General features: G+C 42.0%; 1 protein-coding gene across 1 annotated transcript; it reads right to left on the reverse strand.

Annotated features, from left to right (window-relative positions):
• Positions 1–302: 302 nt before the first annotated feature.
• Positions 303–17,850, reverse strand: smad1 (SMAD family member 1). The gene is made up of 7 exons (XM_031863141.1): positions 17,767–17,850; positions 8,188–8,761; positions 5,568–5,840; positions 5,356–5,472; positions 2,972–3,193; positions 2,504–2,760; positions 303–1,881 (listed from the first exon to the last, which is right to left on the reverse strand). Exons 2-7 carry the CDS (start codon positions 8,585–8,587, stop codon positions 1,738–1,740), a joined length of 1,413 nt encoding a protein of 470 aa, XP_031719001.1. The 5' UTR covers positions 8,588–8,761; positions 17,767–17,850; the 3' UTR covers positions 303–1,737.
• Positions 17,851–18,136: the final 286 nt, after the last annotated feature.

Genomic DNA, 18,136 nt, shown 5'->3' on the forward strand with positions numbered 1-18,136 from the left:
TTCATGCATTTTCCTGCAATTTACTGGAAAATGCAATCATGCTTAACATTAGAGCAGTTGGCTTTCAGATGCACTTGTAATTGTTGTGCATCCCTAATTGACGTTCTACGTCCATATGCACACACGCACACACACACACACACGCACACACACACACACACAAAGTGGTTGACGTTTTCAAAAGTCCCTGACAATACCATGATGCATATTTTCTTTGCATGGGTGGCTTGTAATTAAATAGACAGGGCACAAAAAAAACACATGCCCTGACACAGCGTTCATAAAAGAGACAGACATATTGGAAGTATTGAAACAAATTTATTGAATCTTCCAGTAGAGGCTTGATATTCATGGAATAAAACTGCTTTTCTGGGAGTTTTACTGAGCAAAAACACAAAGAAGGAGAAAAACTAAAACAAAACAAAGAGGCAATGTGTGAAAGTGCAGACAGACAACAGAAAACATGTTCGAAAAATACAAAAAGAATGTAAAGAGTAATACAGTTCAACAGCAAAGAGGATTGCTCAAAGCATAAAATAACTGAATGGCAAAAATCTGCATTTAATAAAAAAGAAAAATCATATTAGGACATCTGTAACTGATACCCTTTTCTCAGTCAACAATTAAAATTTGAATGCTCAACATTTTCCCATAACAGTCATCTAACATGTTTTGCTCAGTTGATGTAAAAAGAGAATGGGGAGTCACTGAAATATTTATGTCCTCAATGTGACTCCGTATTTGACACATTTGATTTCGCTGCAGAGTATACAGCAATGGACAAACTAAAATGCACTTGTATTTGCCTCTGCTTCATGATCTGTGTTCAGCTACCAGTCTTAAATGTGTAACACTACACTAACCAAACTATGCTTTGCAAAAACCAGACTGCACAGCACATATTCTAATAGTGAATATATCTAAACACTATTCTTTTTTCTTAAAATTCATTTGAAACACGAGTGTAACACAAGATGAGCAACATTTAAACATTAGTTGTTTTTTTTCGGAATAGTCTGAAATGCCCTTTTAAGTGCCATGCCCCACACTAAACCCCACTCTTAACTCTCAAACTTGCCCTCTGACTATTTGTCATGATCTCTGATATGGGATTTTATTTATACAACAACTTTGTACTGCTCCAGTATCTGGAGATGATTACAATTTTTCAGTCATACTGGTCAAGTCCCTGCTAGCTTTTTACATGTCGTAAGTACATTTCATGCCAACCTCATTGCAGTCAGGCAGCAGACAGCAGCCGACTGCAATTTTGGTGGAATGTCCCATAATTATTGTAACTACACAAGTATATCTGGATTTCAGAGGGAATATTTATATGAAAACTAGTAATGAGTCAGAATAATAGAACAATGAAAAAGAGACATTGTTGGAGCAAGATCAGGGAGGATACTTGCGTCATGATGAGTATGATGGTCTGATTATTACAGTTGGTCACAAAGATCAAGTATCTTCCAGTTGCATCACGCTCACTTTGCTTACTCCTCTCCCAGACTGTAAATGTGCCCAATTCAGACATCCTTCAAGTAGAGAACAAACCAATTTTAACAACTCGCCCAGCCCTACTTGTCCCAGATCAGCTTGTGTTTCAGTCAAAATGTCAATCAGTTATCGGAAAAGGCAGGCTGGCTGAACCACAAGCCGATCTGTGACCCTATTCTTGCTACTTAGACCAAAATGCTGGGCTATGGACAGCCACGGGGCTGAGGACAGTGAAGCCTAGGAGACGGAGGATATAGGGTTGTGCGGGGAGCCCATCTGGGTTAGCACCTTATCCAACCACTGCAAGGGACCATGCAGGTGGATCTCAATCCAGCAGGGTGTGCTGGTCACATCCTGGCGGTGGTACTCTGCTCCCCAACCCTGCAACACATGAAAACACATCATTTAGAATTTATGCCACACCACTGTACAAGTTCTTGTTCTACTTGCTCCGAATTTTAGACTGTCGAGTGCTAGTGTTGTGTTCTGCTTGACTACAAGTTAATATTTTACATCAGGACGTCCCATGGTAACGGTGATATTTATACCCAATTTAAAAAAAAGGCTATTTGAATATCTGATCTATTTTTTCTGATGTGATCTTTGTTTGTATTGATTTTCACTTACAACAAAACTACAAGAAAAGATGAAAACAGTTTTTATCTTTTCATCTAACTAACATAGTTAAAAAGGTGCATCAAGTAATAGAAAGTGAGGAGAAAACACAAATGAACAACTTATTCCATTGTGCACCAAAAAACAATACTTTAACTGCAGTGCAAATGTAATTTAAAATTCAGATTTTTTTAAATCCAATGTTCACCTAATTAAACATTTATAAATTCCCAGATTTCTTTAAAAAAATAAATAAAAAATAAACATGATGATACTAAGTATTAACAGTGACTCAATTGTAAAAGGTAAGTCAGTCTATACTGTAGGAAGGTGAACATTAGCATTAGACAATCCAAAAATGTCATATTGCTGAATCTGATCAGCTCACCTTAACGAAACTCATGCGGATGGTGCACATCTTTGTGAGCTCATAAACAGCCTCGAAGCCGTGGTTGACGGACTGGGCCAGCAGCTCAGCAAACTCCTGGTTGTTGAAAATCTTCAGGCTGCAGCCGCTGGGAATCTTACACACAGTCGTGGGATGGAAGCCGTGGTGGTAGTTACAGTTACGACTCTGAACGAAGATACTGCTATCACTCAGACATTCTGCGTACACCTCCCCACCAACATAATACAGATGGACACCTGAGAGGAAGCAGGAGAGAATTAAATGTTGGTCACCGGGAGAAGCAGACCTGTCGTGTCACTTTCATCAGCAAAAACGTATCTTAAAACCAATACACTAAAATGTTTACTCAATTTGTTGTAATTGTTCCTATTGACAACATTAATTGATTTAGTCCCGTCTGCTGACAGTCCGTGCATTGCAGTCATTGACCGGCTCTCCGTACTGCACCTTTGCCGATGTGCCGCCGGGTGTTCTCAATGGTGGAGTTGCGGTTGACGTTGGAGAGCAGGCCGAGGCAAAATCGGTTGCGGTTGTTGGAGGGATCTGTGAAGCCATCGACGAGCACGCTGGTGGAGGACGCCTGGAACGCCTCTCCGACACGATTATTGAGCTCGTAGTAAACAATAGAGCACCAGTGCTTGGGTTCCTCATAGGCCACGGGCTGCACATCTGCACAGGAAACACATTAACAGGTCAAAAGGGTGAGCTGAGTACACTGAACACGCAGAGACAGACGCAGACACATTTAATGCACATTTAAGACTCCTCAGAGCAGACTCCTGTACAGACAAGCTGCCAGGAGCCACTGATGCCAGCTGTAAATCTTACTCATCCGCACAATTATTTCTGGCAAATTGTCCCCAATAGCCCATTAATGATGATTACAATAAATATATAGGACCCACTGGCTACATTTGTATACATTTATGCTGACCAAAATCAATGCAGATGCATCCTAAAGTATGCCTACTGTCTGAGGTCTGTGTGCCAGCCTTTATTGAGCAGAAAAACAGTCAATAGACGGTGCCTGGCCATGCTCTCTGAGCCAGTGCCAGCTGGCCTCACCCACTCTGAGAGAGAGGAATAAATCATGTTTATCTAAGCACATACTTCTCCTAAACTTCCTGTAGCATGGCACTGGCTAGCAGGTGTGTTTTGTCTGTCCCCTTCCCAGAACTGGCCCACAATAGAACCCTGCTGCCCTGTTCAGGATGCAGCTTGTGGAAAACCAAATTCCCACTTTCAGCAAACATTTGAACAGCTCTTCCCACGACTGCTGTCACCATGTGTGGGCAGAGTTTCTGGGCCTTGAGTGCATGATCATAAAAACAGTACAAATATATTGTTGGTCATGTGTGGAAAACTAAAGTTCATAGTTCAGCAGTTATTCCAATGTGTGGCGGGTCAAATTGTATTTCACCTGCATAGTGTGTTAGTGCAGTAATTAAAAATGTAACCATTAAAGAGAAGGATTGGTTTATTAAGACAACTTCCTTCTCTTTACAGGCGTCAGTAGCCTCTCACCTTTCACTCATTCGGTCATTCGGTCAGCAAGAGAAACAGCTCTCAATCAGATATTCAGCTGCTAGTTAAACAAAAAAAAACAATTGTCGTGGCAGGTTGTGTGGGAATAAAAAAAGCTGCCGCTGTTTTGTCTTTACACGTAGAGCATCCTGTTCAACTATCGGGCTTTGCTTTTATTATCTTATGTGAGATGAGGACAAAAATCAAACTTCAAGGATTGCCTTGTAATTAAAACAAAAAATGGCTACAAAATGTGCAATAATCACATCAAAATAATTACGGCGATAGTCCATAAAAGCAATTTGCTCATATGTAGGCTCATACACAAATGAATGAATAAATATACTGTAGTCTATGACAACATATAGGCCTAAAATAAATTACCTGGCTTTGTTGAGACTGTCTGTCTCCTCCGCTGCGTTTCAGCACCCGGGACAGCACACACACACACATGCACATGCGCGCATACACACACACACGCACGCACGCACACACACACGCACACACGCACACACACACACACACACACACACACACACACATGCACCCTCTACACACAACAAACAGTGCTATCCATCTGAGAATAACTAAGAATTAAAGTTGATGCAAAATGAATAATGCAGGATAACTAGTCCTTCTTTTACGGGCTATTTGAGATGTTTGGGGTAATGCATATACATTAATTTAAACAAAAACAAAACTGATTTAGACGTCGAAGCTTCAAATTCGGGTCAGCCTTAGGAATCACCCTTTAAATGGGATGGCTCTGGACTCTGTGACTATTACGTATTCATGAATGCACGGTTCACATGTGTCTCCAGCACAATGAAGCCAAAACCACATAGTCGAGAGAGCAGCAATTATTGCACCACATTTCGGATCCGAAAGTTGCAGGTAATTAGTGAATCTTATTGGTAACGAGTTTCAAGCCATTACCACCAGCAGAGATGCCTAGCTTTTAAAGACCTCGTAAAAACTGCTCTGAGGCCTGTCTTAATTTGTTGAGGCTTTGAGCTTCCCATGAGCTCGCACCCACAGACAGAACCTCGCTGTCAGCTAGCAGATCCTTTCCACCAACTGTTCAGGTTTTATCTGACAGGATATGGCATACAAACTCATCCGAGGTTTTCCTTACTTTTTTGCATTTGGAGGTTGACCACAAGACAGAAAAAATAAAACTTAAAGAAAAAATTTCCCAGAACTCTTTGCACTTGCAGATCAAGGGAAGCAGGTGCAGACAGCTTCATGTGGATGATATCACTGTGAACACAAGGACAGTTGTGTGAGATAGCGACTGCCATGGTTACCTGGCCGGTTGTTACTCTCTAATGGCAAAGCTGGAACCAGGAGGTTGGTGTCCATTGGCTGGGGACAATCCTGAGTCATCTGCTCCTCTGGGGGCATGTAGGCAGGAGGGGGTGTCTCTGCATCAGGAAGGAGGCAAAAACAAAGAGCAGTGATGTGAGTTGTTGTCCGGCACTGAGGAAGAGTGGAAGACAAGTTCAGTGTTGAATCTCACCTGGCATTTGGAATGGACTGCTGGGGTCAGAGCTGGATGGTGACTGAGGGAAGGTGGCGCTGCTGCTGCCACTTCCCGGCGAGTTTGGGTAGCTGTTTACCGGTGAAGTGGGGAAAGCGGGGGGCATTGTGTTGGCCTGAGTGAAGGATTCTGGGAAGGTGGCATTCTGCGGCATGTGCGGCTCGTTCTGTTGTAGAGGGTTGCGGAAGCGAGGCAACATTGTATGCTTGGCGTTGAACTCACTGTTCCTCGGTACCAACACAGGGGGCAGCACTGAAGAGGGAGAAAGACATCGAAATTGTTAAAACAGGAAATGCTTTGATGCACCACAAGTTCTTTGACCAAAATGTTTTTTCTGTGTGTAGAGATTCTTTAAATCCATCAGAACGACACTCCACTAATAAGTCAAACCAAACATTTTTTTAACAGTGAGCACTATTACTATGATTTAATAAACTTATCGGCTTTTTTCTCTCCCTTCTGATAAGGGCTGGGTGATACAATGCCATAAACTGTGAGACAATATAATTTGTCAACTGTCAGATTTGGCCGAACTGTTTTTTTTGCCATTGTAGGTAATGTTGTAAATCAAAGAGCTGTTTCAAGGCAATATACAAGTTTCATATCATTTATTCTATTTTGTTTCCTACCTTTATCTTTGAGTGTCTTCACGTTATTGTTCTGTGATTTATGTGACCTGGCTGATGGGGTAATTGACCATTGGGTTTAACAAAGAAGACAAAACAAATCTATACAAACTCAAAAAGAACTAAGTTATTTGATTCCAACAGTAAAAAAAAAAATCTTTCTGGCACTCGCCATGTTTCTATATTCTGAGTACAGATGTCTCTGCTTTTTTTTAAATGTCAGCTTCCTGCCTGTTGATCTTAGCCAGCGGTATTTGGTCCAGACTCTCAGGTTTCTGATCTGAAAGGACATTTTGAGGCAGGCCATTCTTGAGGAATTCATCACTTGGGGTCAATAAATATCCTGGCTGATGTGAGGGCTATTCAGGTGCAGTGCATACAAACTACAGAGATACGCCCCACTTGTGTCTATAAATACCTGCGCAGATAAATAAAGCTGGTGCTGAAATTTTAACTGGGGGCCCACACTGCTGTCAGTGTTGCTGCAGGTAGCCCAGGTAGCCCATGTGTGCTGCAGCAGGCCAATGCATCAATGTTCAAAGCTTATATGTGGAGCAGGTGTTTGGTTGAATAGTGCAGGGAGATTGACAGGATGTGTGTGTGTCGGCGGGGGGTGTTAGGGGAGAAGGGGAGGGGGTAATGTGGACGGACAGGTGCTGTGGGGTTTAATCACCTTAACCCTCCGTCTTCCACCCGCTGCTAAAACAAAAAGTGTGCAAGGCAGGCAACAACTCTTTCCTCCCATTGTGTGTGGGTGACCGGCTTCCTGTTCCAGCCATCCTCGGAGAAACTGTGCGTGCAGTCGTGTGTGTGTGTGTGTATCCTGGTTTTTGTAACATGTGTGTGTGTGTGACTGTGTGTCTACATGTGTGCATAAACGTAAAAAATAAAAAGGCCAGCAGCACAGACCATGCCCAAAACAAAGCCCTCATTCTCCCCTAGATGGAATTTCCTGCCCCACACGCACACATGAAAGAACACACACACACACACACACACACACACACACACACACTGTTGGCCCTTTACACACTTAGCACTCTGCACACAGCTGTTTCTATCTTGTCAGCTGACCCTCATTTTCTATTTAGTAAGGGGCCAAGTAGTGTTTGATTTGTCTTTTTTCTGCTCTACCTTTGCAGTGAAGGCGCTGGAATCTTTTTTATATCTCTTCTGGCATTGTTAGATAAACATAGTTTTGTTGGAAAGCCTATTCTGATTTTAGTTAGTTTTTTAAAAATGAGTCTTTTATATCATATTATTGGAGTTGGTTTTGTCAATTTCATTATGAACATTTTATATATTTGTAATTTGATGATTTTAATTTGCTGACTTGTGTGAAGTAACTTGGGTTTAAAGGTCCCGTGTTGCAGAAAGTGAGATTTCCAAGTCTTTTTGATTGATAAAGCAGGTCTAGGTGCTCAATAAAAACGGTGAAATTATCAAACAAATCAATCCACACAAAAATGCACACAGCCCGTATTCAGAAACTGTGCTTTTAAACGAGCCGTCAGGACTTCCAAAAGGTGATGTCATTTTGAAAAGATAAAGACTTTCATAAAACAGATACTGTAAGAGATTCAGATGGGGGGAAAGAGTTAAATAAATGACCTGCGTATGACATTCAAGAAAATTCAAGAACTTCAGGCTCAAAAAGTTCCTGAAATATTTCTTCAAGGTTTTCCTTCTATTAGGAAAAACATCAAAATGGGGATGTTGCGATCACAGTAAATTGTATGTGTCTGAACCACTAGGACACCAGGATGTCAAATGTTAGTCAAATCCAGAAATTCTTTCTATGGATTATGACTCAGTCTTATGTAAGGTAACACAAAGAATGCCATGACTAAATGTATATAAGTGATTATGGTTTAATAATATCACTGACGATGTGGCTGATGCACTTAATAAGGTCAGTGTTGGCCCTGATAGGATCGGTATATCCCTAATTATTTCAGGACCGTATCACTCACCTGGACTGTCCACTCGTTTGTAGTGGTAGGGGTTGATACACACATCCTTCTGTTTGGAGCCAAAGGGGTACTCGCAGCACTCCAGGGCCTTCAGCTCATGGTGGGACTGCAGGTCGGGCCAGCGCCACACCCGGCAATAAATGACATGCGGCAGACCTTTCCTATGGGACACCTGCAGCCGTCCATCCAGGGAGCGGGGGATTGTCACACAGTTACTGAGCTGACCCGGGCAGCTGAGAGCCTTCTCCAGCTCCTCCATGGCCCCCTTCTTCTTTTTCAGTTTCTTAACCAGAGCATCCACGGCCTTCTCCGCCCATTTCTCTTCCTCGTCTCCCTGCTTCCAACCCAGCAGCCGTTTGACCGCCGGGCTGGTGAAGGAGAAGAGCGAGGTGACGTTCATGTTGGACAAAACCGCCCTCCTCCCCTCTCCTTTCCGTCCAAAAGACGTGTGAGAGCAGCGGTGGACAGTCTAGTCTTACAAAAGAAAGGGTGAAAAGAGCGTCTGTCCTTTTGGAGTTTCAGATCATCCTCAGCTTCAGCGACGTAAGATCAGATCCTCTTGACAGTCACTTGGCTAGAAGAAAAGGAGAGTTAGGTTAGCATCTACGAGTAACAATTTCTACCAAAAGAGATTTCAAACACACTTCTGCAGATCAGTCCTGCTTGCTGGGTCCTTTCTCTGACAAAGTTGTTTAGCAACTATGGTGCACATGAACCTCTCCTCCCTTTTTGCCTCACAAGCAGCACTAACATCTCACCATAAAATAGCTATTACAACCCTTGATGAGGCGATGATGTCACCATTATAGACGTTATGGCCACGTCTGTCACGGCTTCTGGGAAGCTGGCAGAGGAGTCACGATGGACTCCCTCCTGTGACCGTCCGCCCCAACCAGGCATTCTCCAGATAGCTTCCTGTCCGTATGGCTTGTCACATTACCACCACTCACTAATGCCATTTACAGTAAAGGACTTCGCATACAGTATGTGGCCTACACAACCTGTTGGAATTTGTCCTGCAGGTTTAACGCCTGATTCACTTTGCAGACATGTATATTCTGCCATTATCTTTTTCATGCTGTAAGCTGAGTAGCAGATCAAATTCATTGGCCAATAAATCAGTAAGTACTGAAAAATACAATTATTCCATTTTCAATAAAATGACTGTTTAAATGGAATTACATCGCTTGGCAGCCGCTTGGGTCCATGTTTACTTCATGTCAGCTTATATCATGCACATACACTGCAACGGGAAATTAATTGGGACACATTTGGACTTCGAACTGATCTATAATATGTAAGGAAATGTCCCTCACAATTTTCCAGGGCCAGATTTACAGCGATTTAGCGTAAAACAGATAAAGGCAGCAAATCCTCCCATTTGAGAAGCTAGATTGATTTAGAGAGATTTAAAAGACTCCGAAATCATAATAGCAATCAATTCATTTTATTGTAATAGTCTAATCAGTTAATTGTGTCAACACTAATGTGAACACCTAATTTAGAAGAGTTTGTGTAAGGTGAGCTTGAAAATGTAAAACAAAATCCCAATCTTCAAGACCTTAAACTGATGTCTTCAAATTGCAGAATAATTGAGAAGCTCAACCCAGGTACATCTTTTGCTTGGAAATTCACTGAAACAATGAATCAGTTGTGAAAGTTGCTAAAAATTGTTGAAACTAATTGATTAATAAACTAGTTTCCGCTTTTAATAAATCACAAATATAGCATTATTGCAATATATAACTCAATACACAGTGATGGAGGAATGTATCCATATTGCCGTAATTTTACTTGATATGACTGTAAGTCAAAAAAATAAAAATACTCTATGTTGCTCTCTCACAAACACGTGAGAAAAAGTGTTTGCCAGACAACTCTGCATATATGTGGCAATTGAAATGGTCTTTCAGATGGAGACTTTCAAAGAGCCGCCTGCTGAGGCAAATGTTCTATAAAGCTTCAACACCACCAACTAAAAACACTGGGGTTTGAGCAGGAATCTGGCAATGTGCAGGACAATAAAAAGGAAGTGCATCTGGACCCCAGAATAAATGTGCCCATTCACTTGGGCCCCACTGGGACAATTCAGCAGCCAGGACGTACACACATTCTAGCTTTTAAAGGGGAAAACAAAAGCCAATCGAGCTCTTCCAGTTCCACCTTCTTTTCAAGTTTGTCTGAATGCAATTAGGAAAGATAAAAAATGAGTTATGGTTAAGGTTTGGCTTTGCACAACTGTTCGGATGCAATCCTAGAATCAAATGAACAGCTTTTCAGAAATGCACCACCTTTCATCCACACTGACTCATGGGTTGCTCTCTGACAGTAACGCCTGCAGTATATTGGATTTCCTACTAGCTGGAACAAATACATCATTAAGACTGCTCTGTAGTTATTCTTGGCCCTTCAGATTATGGGATGAATAGTGATTTCTATCTTTGTCAGCTACTGCATGTGTAAGCTACATCATACTGACAAACAGGCAGGGAAGTGTGATGAGAACAGGTGCTGTTTACAACGTGTGTGTGTGTGTGTGTGTAGTGTGTGTTGTGGGGTCCCTGGACTCTTACTATTGCTAACCACAGTGACAGGAAGGCAGCAAGTTGCACCTATACTTAGCTTAATCGCCCGAATCACATTGGCTTATCAAAAGTGATGCTGAACTACTGACATACGAGGGAGTGGACGTTGGGCTTGTGTATGTGTGTGTGTGTGAGGAGGGAAAGAGAGAACATATCTCAACACTGATATCAGTTCAGTGCCCCACTATGATATCACAAACTACTAGCATCCTAAGAGAACAACTCTCCAATGTCACAGAGACAGGAAACAGGCTGTGTAGTTATGTCTTCATAGCTGTCATCGCCGGCACAGCAGCAACATCACTTCCTCTTGCTGGGAGCTGCAGGTTTTTCCACAGGTGCAGGGTGGGAGAGAAAAAGGCGGTTTCCTAAACTGGCCACCTTCGACCATTAACTTCCTTTCTCACTCTCTCTCTCACCAGTTTCCTGTTAAAAGCGGAGGATGGGTCAGAAAGGTCATGGGTGTGGCCTCTGTGGTCCTGCCTGTTATTGGGTGGTTGTAAAACACTTTTCAATCCCCTTTAAATTATTCGTTACTTTTGCTGCTTACTGTTCCTCCCTACAGTAGACTTGTGTGAATCAAAGCTCCGCTAATTCGGTGATAGACACATTTTCATCACAATAAAAGTCCCCTGTTATTTTGTTATTTAAAAGCTTTGATTTTGAAGCACTAAAATCATGAAATGTGGGGTTTTCATCAACAGTAACTTTACACGACAGCAGGCTTCAGCTGTGCTCCAGCCCCGGTTTTCCTGTGTGATGCGAGACCTACGTTTGACAAATTTTGTCGCATTGACAAGACAAGTGTTACCACGACCTGACTTATCCTCACACAAAGCAAAAAGACATACTTGAGCGCAACAATATAGCATGAAGTTGAATAAGTGATAACTGCAATATGATCTTGTACCACCAGTCAGACATATAAGGAGTCTTTTTGATCCACTTCCAGTCACACAGCTGCTTTGATGGCTTCACGGTAACAGCCAGAGCTATCAGTGCAGAAAGACAACCTTTAATACATTTCAGATGTAAGATGACAGAAAGTTCTGTACTGTAACATCTGGAGCAGGCTTCACAACCCTCTGTTGTCATTCTGCTGCAGCTGGACAACATTTCGCTTGGATATTTTCGATCCTGACAGTTAGAAATATCTGACCGCATGCTTATTTAAATGGTCTGATCAGGCCGTAACCTCCAGTTCTGCCGAGTGAAGCCAAAGCGGACGTGTCTTAAAAGCATTCTCTCTACTGACCAGCAGGGGGCGACTCCTTCGGCTGCAAAAAGAAGTCTGATTGTATGGAAGTCTATGAGAAAATGACTCTACTTCTCACTTGATTTATTACCTCAGTAAACATTGTAAACATGAGTTTATAGTCTCAATTGCTAGTTTCAAGTCTTCTTCAACACAGCATGATGTTCATTTAGTAAATTATTAGAGTCAAATAGACCATAAAGCAGGGTATGCTGTAGGGCGGGCTTACTGTGATTGACAGGTCGCTGCCGCTACCAGAGCCGTACACACCGTCTCTACGTCACTCCTCTGCCTTCAATCAATCAGGAAATTGTCATTTATGCTTTTCTAGTCGCCAATCTCTGATAACGTTACATTGTAAATTTGTGTTTTCATGAAGAAAAAGAAAACAATATAGATGACTGTAACAAAGTAAAAGGATAACATCTAGAATTGTTGAAAGATTGTTCAGAGCAGTTGAAATGATTTTTGGGATGGTGGCAAAAAAAAAATAGTCTGGAGCCTTGTAGACCAGCTGCTACAATCGAACAACAGAGGGATCTGTTTCTGCCAATATCGATCATCAACGATCGGCAATTAGTATCAGACGCAAAAGACAGGGTCAGGGATCTCTAAAAGTTACATTTGCTCCCTTTATTCTTTTGTGCTGATTTGATCTGTGATCCGATCACCATTCCGTTGCACCACTAATAGACTAGGATGTCTGCATGACAAAAACAGGCTTTTTGTGCACCAATTTTGGCTCATACCTTGCGGTGATAACAGCACTAACAGTGCAAACTCTGATGAAAGTGCTGACAGAGCTAACAGTGTTTACCTGAAGGGGAACCAGAGGGTGTGTGCTACGCTACGATGACGCGGTTGGTCGGGACGGCATAATCAGCTGTAATCGCCACATGAGAGCAGGACAGAGCAGCGAAAGGGAGCTAACCAGTGAGACACACTCGCATGCACTAACCTGCACTAAAAGCACGTGCGACCGGCCAAGTTATGTCAACAAAGCGAGGAGGATAACAACATTGTAAACATGAGTTTTTGGCAAGGGTATTCAACTAAAATTCAACGAGGTCCAGTTAGAGAGAATTCCCTCATCCAAAGGTCCGGAACATCACAAAAATGTCTAACTTGCGCTTTGATTTAGTCCCGTATATATTGAAGTAACCTAGTAGTTGTATCGTCTGTATTTAGTCAACAACTGACTGTCGAATCAAATAAAGAAAGTTCAATTGAATAACATCTTAACAATATTTATTGTCTGTTTTCTCTCGCCCCGTCTCTCCTGTGTGTGTGTGTGTATCTCACTAGTGTGCATCTTAGATGCTTATGGGAATACACATATTTGATTGGCTGAGCAGAATCACGTGAGATGGTTTACAACGTATGCAATTGGTCTGAGTGTTTCCTGGACCGCTGAACAAGTGCCGTAAAGTCTAGAAAAGCTGCACCGGTGTAAATAAAAGCCCTCCTTCAAAATTAAATAATTCTCAATTATCCATTGGTTATAGGTCCGGATACAACGGCGTCTGGGTCCGGACCCGGACCGCGGTCCGCCTATTAGTGACCCATAGTTTATGGTCTCAATTGGTAGTTTCTTCAATCAAGTAATTTAATTATTCTTCAATATAGCATGATGGTCCCAAAGACGATAAAGCAGGGTGTGCTTTAGGGTGTGGCTACCTTGTGATTGGCAGGTTACTACCACAGCATTGTCGGTGTGAGAGTTATCTGTATTAAAAAATGTCTTTTCAGCTTTCAGTTGTCACTGGCAAAAAAGCCAAGATGGCAACGGCCAAAAACCAAGATGGCGACAACCAAAATGACGTCCTCTGGGCTTCAAAACGTCAGTCCACAAACCAATGGGTGATGATGTCCATTTCTTATCTACAATCTATGGCACTGGCACAGTGTCCCGCTTACAAAGCTCTGATTGGTTTGGTTGTTTTCCAGTTGAAAATGACAAAAACACTGGACCTGAAATTGTGAAAAGTGGTCAGCTATTTAGATTCCTACTAACAATTGTCTTTAGGTCTTCAACTATGGATTATTTTTAACTGTCAGTTAACCTTTTCCTGACATCCAGACACAAAGCTGTAAATTGTTTGTTTTGTCCAACACATTTACAAAACAGAGAAAAGCAGCAATGTTTGGGTGATTGACAACTTACAGGATTAACTGATGATCATTCAATGTAGCTTAATTTTCTGTAGATTGATTTACCAACATCTATTCCGTCAAATATCTATATGTAGTCATCAACCTTTGAGCCTCGTCGCTCATGTCTCACGCAGCCAATGAAGAGTCACAAAGATGCCTGCAGTGGCCTCGGACGCTGCTCTGCTCCCTATAAAAGCTGAAACACAAACCATCATTTACACAACAGCTCCATAAAAACCACTCTGACATTCCCTACAGCTGAGGCCGGGTAGTGCTCTCTCGCTATTGTGTTAGCGGTAGCTCGTTATGGCCATCAGTTAGCCTATCGGACAGAAACTGAGGCTAATGGGAGCACAGAATGGGATCATGCGACACTGGCAGGCGGAGGCTTTGACCCACCTGGTGTGAGCTGTTAGCCACTACACTAGCCCCATGGATCATTTTGCACCACTCCAGTGTCTGTTAATCAATTTAGGCCTGGGCTGTGTAGGATGAGGAGGCAGTAATGATGCTCTCTGGACCCTCCCTTGGGACGGAGCATTATAAAGAAGCTACATTATTTATCAGCAGGGTCCTGGATGGGGCCTCCATTAGCCCCCGCTCAAATGGAGTCACTGGCTATAAACAGAGGAGTACAGGAAGAGAGAGAGTGGTAGATAAAGAGAGAGAGAGGGAGAGGGGGGTGAATGATACAGAAAGAAAAAGAGAGGAATAAAGTGAGAGTGGCGGCAAAGTGAGACAGAGTGATTATTTTGGAGAGAGACGTGGAAAAGACTCGTATATCTGGTCTCTTCGCCGAGCACTTCTCGATTAAGTGCCTTCAAGGGTTGTTACTGAGCAAAGAGTGACACTACAAGGATGCAAGAAAGGCTTTTTCACAAATATGAATAACAGCAATGACTATGAAAGCATCTCCAGAGTAGCAGCTGTCGCAAAGTTCAATATCACTTGAGGCCACACTGAAGAAAAAACAGACTTATGAGCCATTTCACTGTTTTGCAGCTTTGTAAATTGAATATATTTGGGTCCTGTACTGTTAGTCAAACAGAATAAGCATTTTGAAGACGTCACTTTGGGCTCTGGAACTTTTCTCTATTATTTTGTATTTTATGAAATAAGTGATTCACCCAACATATTGTCATCAGATTAATCTACAGTGAAAATAGTCTTTCGTTGCAGTCCTAATGAACAAAACCCTTTTATTCATTAAAGAAGTTTAAACTTCTCAAATGCCTAAATAAAATTGCCAAAATGTAAGTAAATCAGGAAGTATCTGATGAAAGAAATTAACACACATTTCAAATCATTTTTGAATAAAATGCCTTAAATTTTGTTGTACTGTAACTGTAACCAAAATACGCACTGAGTGGGACATTTGATGGTTGAAAAATAAATCAGTCAGTGCTCTCTGGTGAATATGAATTGCAATGGCAACGTATCTGAATGCAAATTCTTGCTAATATATAAGGTAATATACAGCATTTGCAATAACCTAATATTACCGGGAATATCAGCCCATCCTGAGCACGACTATTACTAAGCTATGTCGAATAGCCAGCCCTAGCAGGTAGCAATATGCAGATATTTACCATAGCCACTCGTGTCTTATGAAACAGTGGAAGAGCAAAGCTTCAAATAACCAGTCAGACGTGAGGTGCTGTCCTTAGCGACTAGACATGGCATTGACCTGGGAGGTCCTCAAACTCACTGCTGGGGTCACTTGTCTTCACAAACACCAACACGTACACAGCTTGGGCCTATAATAAAGATTACGCTGGTGCACAAGTGAGAGAAATCCAACTAGTCACTCTTCTTCCAAGCATGACATGGAAAACATTCTTCACTCAGATTCTTTTTGTCCCAGACACACCAGTCCCAAACACACACACACACACACACACACACACACAGGACTGCAGACATAACTAGCAAACACATGGGGTTTCATGCAGCTATCTCAACCATGCTTGGCACTCAGTGTTGTGTTAGGGTGGACACCTCACCCCGACACATGGCAGGCTGTGTTGTCCGGGGCCGTGCAGACACACAGGAGGGTTTTGACGTTGTTCACTACTGTTGTGACTGACTCTCTGGATACAGGAATGCTGCTAACCTATATTTACACCTTGTTGTTGAGTAGTTTCTGGTCTTTGCTACAGTAGATAGATAGATAGATAGATAGATAGATAGATAGATAGATAGATAGATAGATAGATAGATAGATAGGGGTAATGTTTGACTTTGGTATACATAGGCAAATATAACATTTTGTAATGAAGCTAATAAAATCATCTTACAATCACATCTTCATTGCTATTTACTGAAGAGGCTTCACCCCTAACCCTGTCATTTCAATGATATAAAAACACCATTTGTTGAATTTTCAAACTGAATTTAAAGACGCATGCCCTGAGAATGCAGTAATGATAAAAAAAAAAACATGGACAAGGACAAATTCCTGTCCTTTGGGTAATCTGATATGTCATCTTCAATAATGTCAGGAGATCCAGCCTGAGCTGCTGTAGGTCTCACTCTCTCACTCTCCCTCCTTTCTCTCTCCCTCTCTCTCACATACACATGTACACAAATTCACAAACATATTGACAACTAAAACCAGGAACGTCCTGTGCAGCGCACCAGTGCACCAGTTGGATATGGCCTCAGCATCAGCCAAAAGACAGCAGAATGATGAAGACTTAAAGATGTAAAGGTATGGCATGTGTGGCGAATTAAACTGCATGTGGACTTCCTTATTCATCACACTGGTTCAGTGACATCAAAGTGGGATCACTTTATGATGGAAAAGGACCACATATCAAATCACAAGCTTACCACCATACGACTAGCTGGAAGGATACGTGCTCAGTCATTTAACACATTTGTCAAAGAATGCAAAATATTCCCAGAAAATGTGAGGATTTGCTGCTTATCTTGGTTTCATATCATTTTAATTTAAAATATTTGGGTTGGCAATTTGAAGCAATTTCATGGGGCTTTCTGAAATTGTGACGGGCATTTTTCCCAGTTTTCTGACATTTCATTGACCATGTAATTCATTAAGTATGACACATCCAGTAGCTTCATGAACCCACTAGCCCCCTACCATGTGTTCAATTCCTGCAGTTTCATCTTTATTCCCTCCTGGATGATCACCGTGTGCAGCTATATGCCAACACATTTACTAGGGCTTCTACTGATACCAGCTTTAAAGAGGATTAACCCCAAATTTAGAGTGTTTTAGTGTCCAAACTGAACATTCCTGTAAAAATTTTGTCCCTGCAATATACAGTAAGCTAGCCTACATTATTACAATATTAGAGTTCTGTATCTAACCACTGATGTTTTTAACAATGAACAATCATGAAAATGTGGCTAAATGTGCAGCTTTGCAGTCTGATAGTGTGAGTTAAGGGAAGGACAAAAAAAAAAAAAGTTTGAAGCTGCCAACTGACACACTGTTGCGTTGATAACCATTGGGGTCTATTTCCCAGCAAACAGAACCGCGCACACCATAGCGGGTGAAAATACGCATACGGGAATTATTCATTTAGCATGTTGAAAAATAAAACAAAAAGTTTACAGTACCTTTTCTTCCTTTGCTGCTCTCTCGGTCTCTCTCTTTCTCTCTCCCTGTGTCTCCTCCTGCGTGCGCTCTCAGCCCGTCTTGGGTCTGCTCGACCCTGGCGTCAGTCAGTCGCGGAGCCCTCTCACCCTCCGCTGAGCGCCAGTATCACGCCGCGGGAGCATGCAGCCCCCGACAATAACAAGACCTACTTTTCACACATCTAACATCTTCATTCACTGTGTGGAAACGTATTATGTAACTATGAAACAATGGAGTTTTCTCTCGGTACACACACACTTCTCGCCACTGGAGAGTTTCTTTTTTTGCAGATGTCTGAGTTTGTTGTCGCAAAGGTGGTGAAATGTTGCCCGTCTGATGCAGTTCAGAGAG

The sequence above is a fragment of the Anarrhichthys ocellatus genome, unplaced genomic scaffold (genome assembly GCF_004355925.1).
Source record: "Anarrhichthys ocellatus isolate YVR2014 unplaced genomic scaffold, GSC_Weel_1.0 scaffold28, whole genome shotgun sequence".
NCBI classification, from domain to species: domain Eukaryota; kingdom Metazoa; phylum Chordata; class Actinopteri; order Perciformes; family Anarhichadidae; genus Anarrhichthys; species Anarrhichthys ocellatus.

Bases quoted from the DNA above. Each gene is read 5' to 3' on its own strand.
- smad1 (XM_031863141.1), bottom strand. From the start codon at position 8,587: ATGAACGTCACCTCGCTCTTCTCCTTCACCAGCCCGGCGGTCAAACGG. The intron at 3,194-5,355 runs GTAACCATGGCA...TTTCCTGTGCAG, and splicing joins AGAGAGTAACAACCGGCCAG to ATGTGCAGCCCGTGGCCTAT. The intron at 1,882-2,503 runs GTGAGCTGATCA...CATGTGTTGCAG, and splicing joins TCCGCATGAGTTTCGTTAAG to GGTTGGGGAGCAGAGTACCA.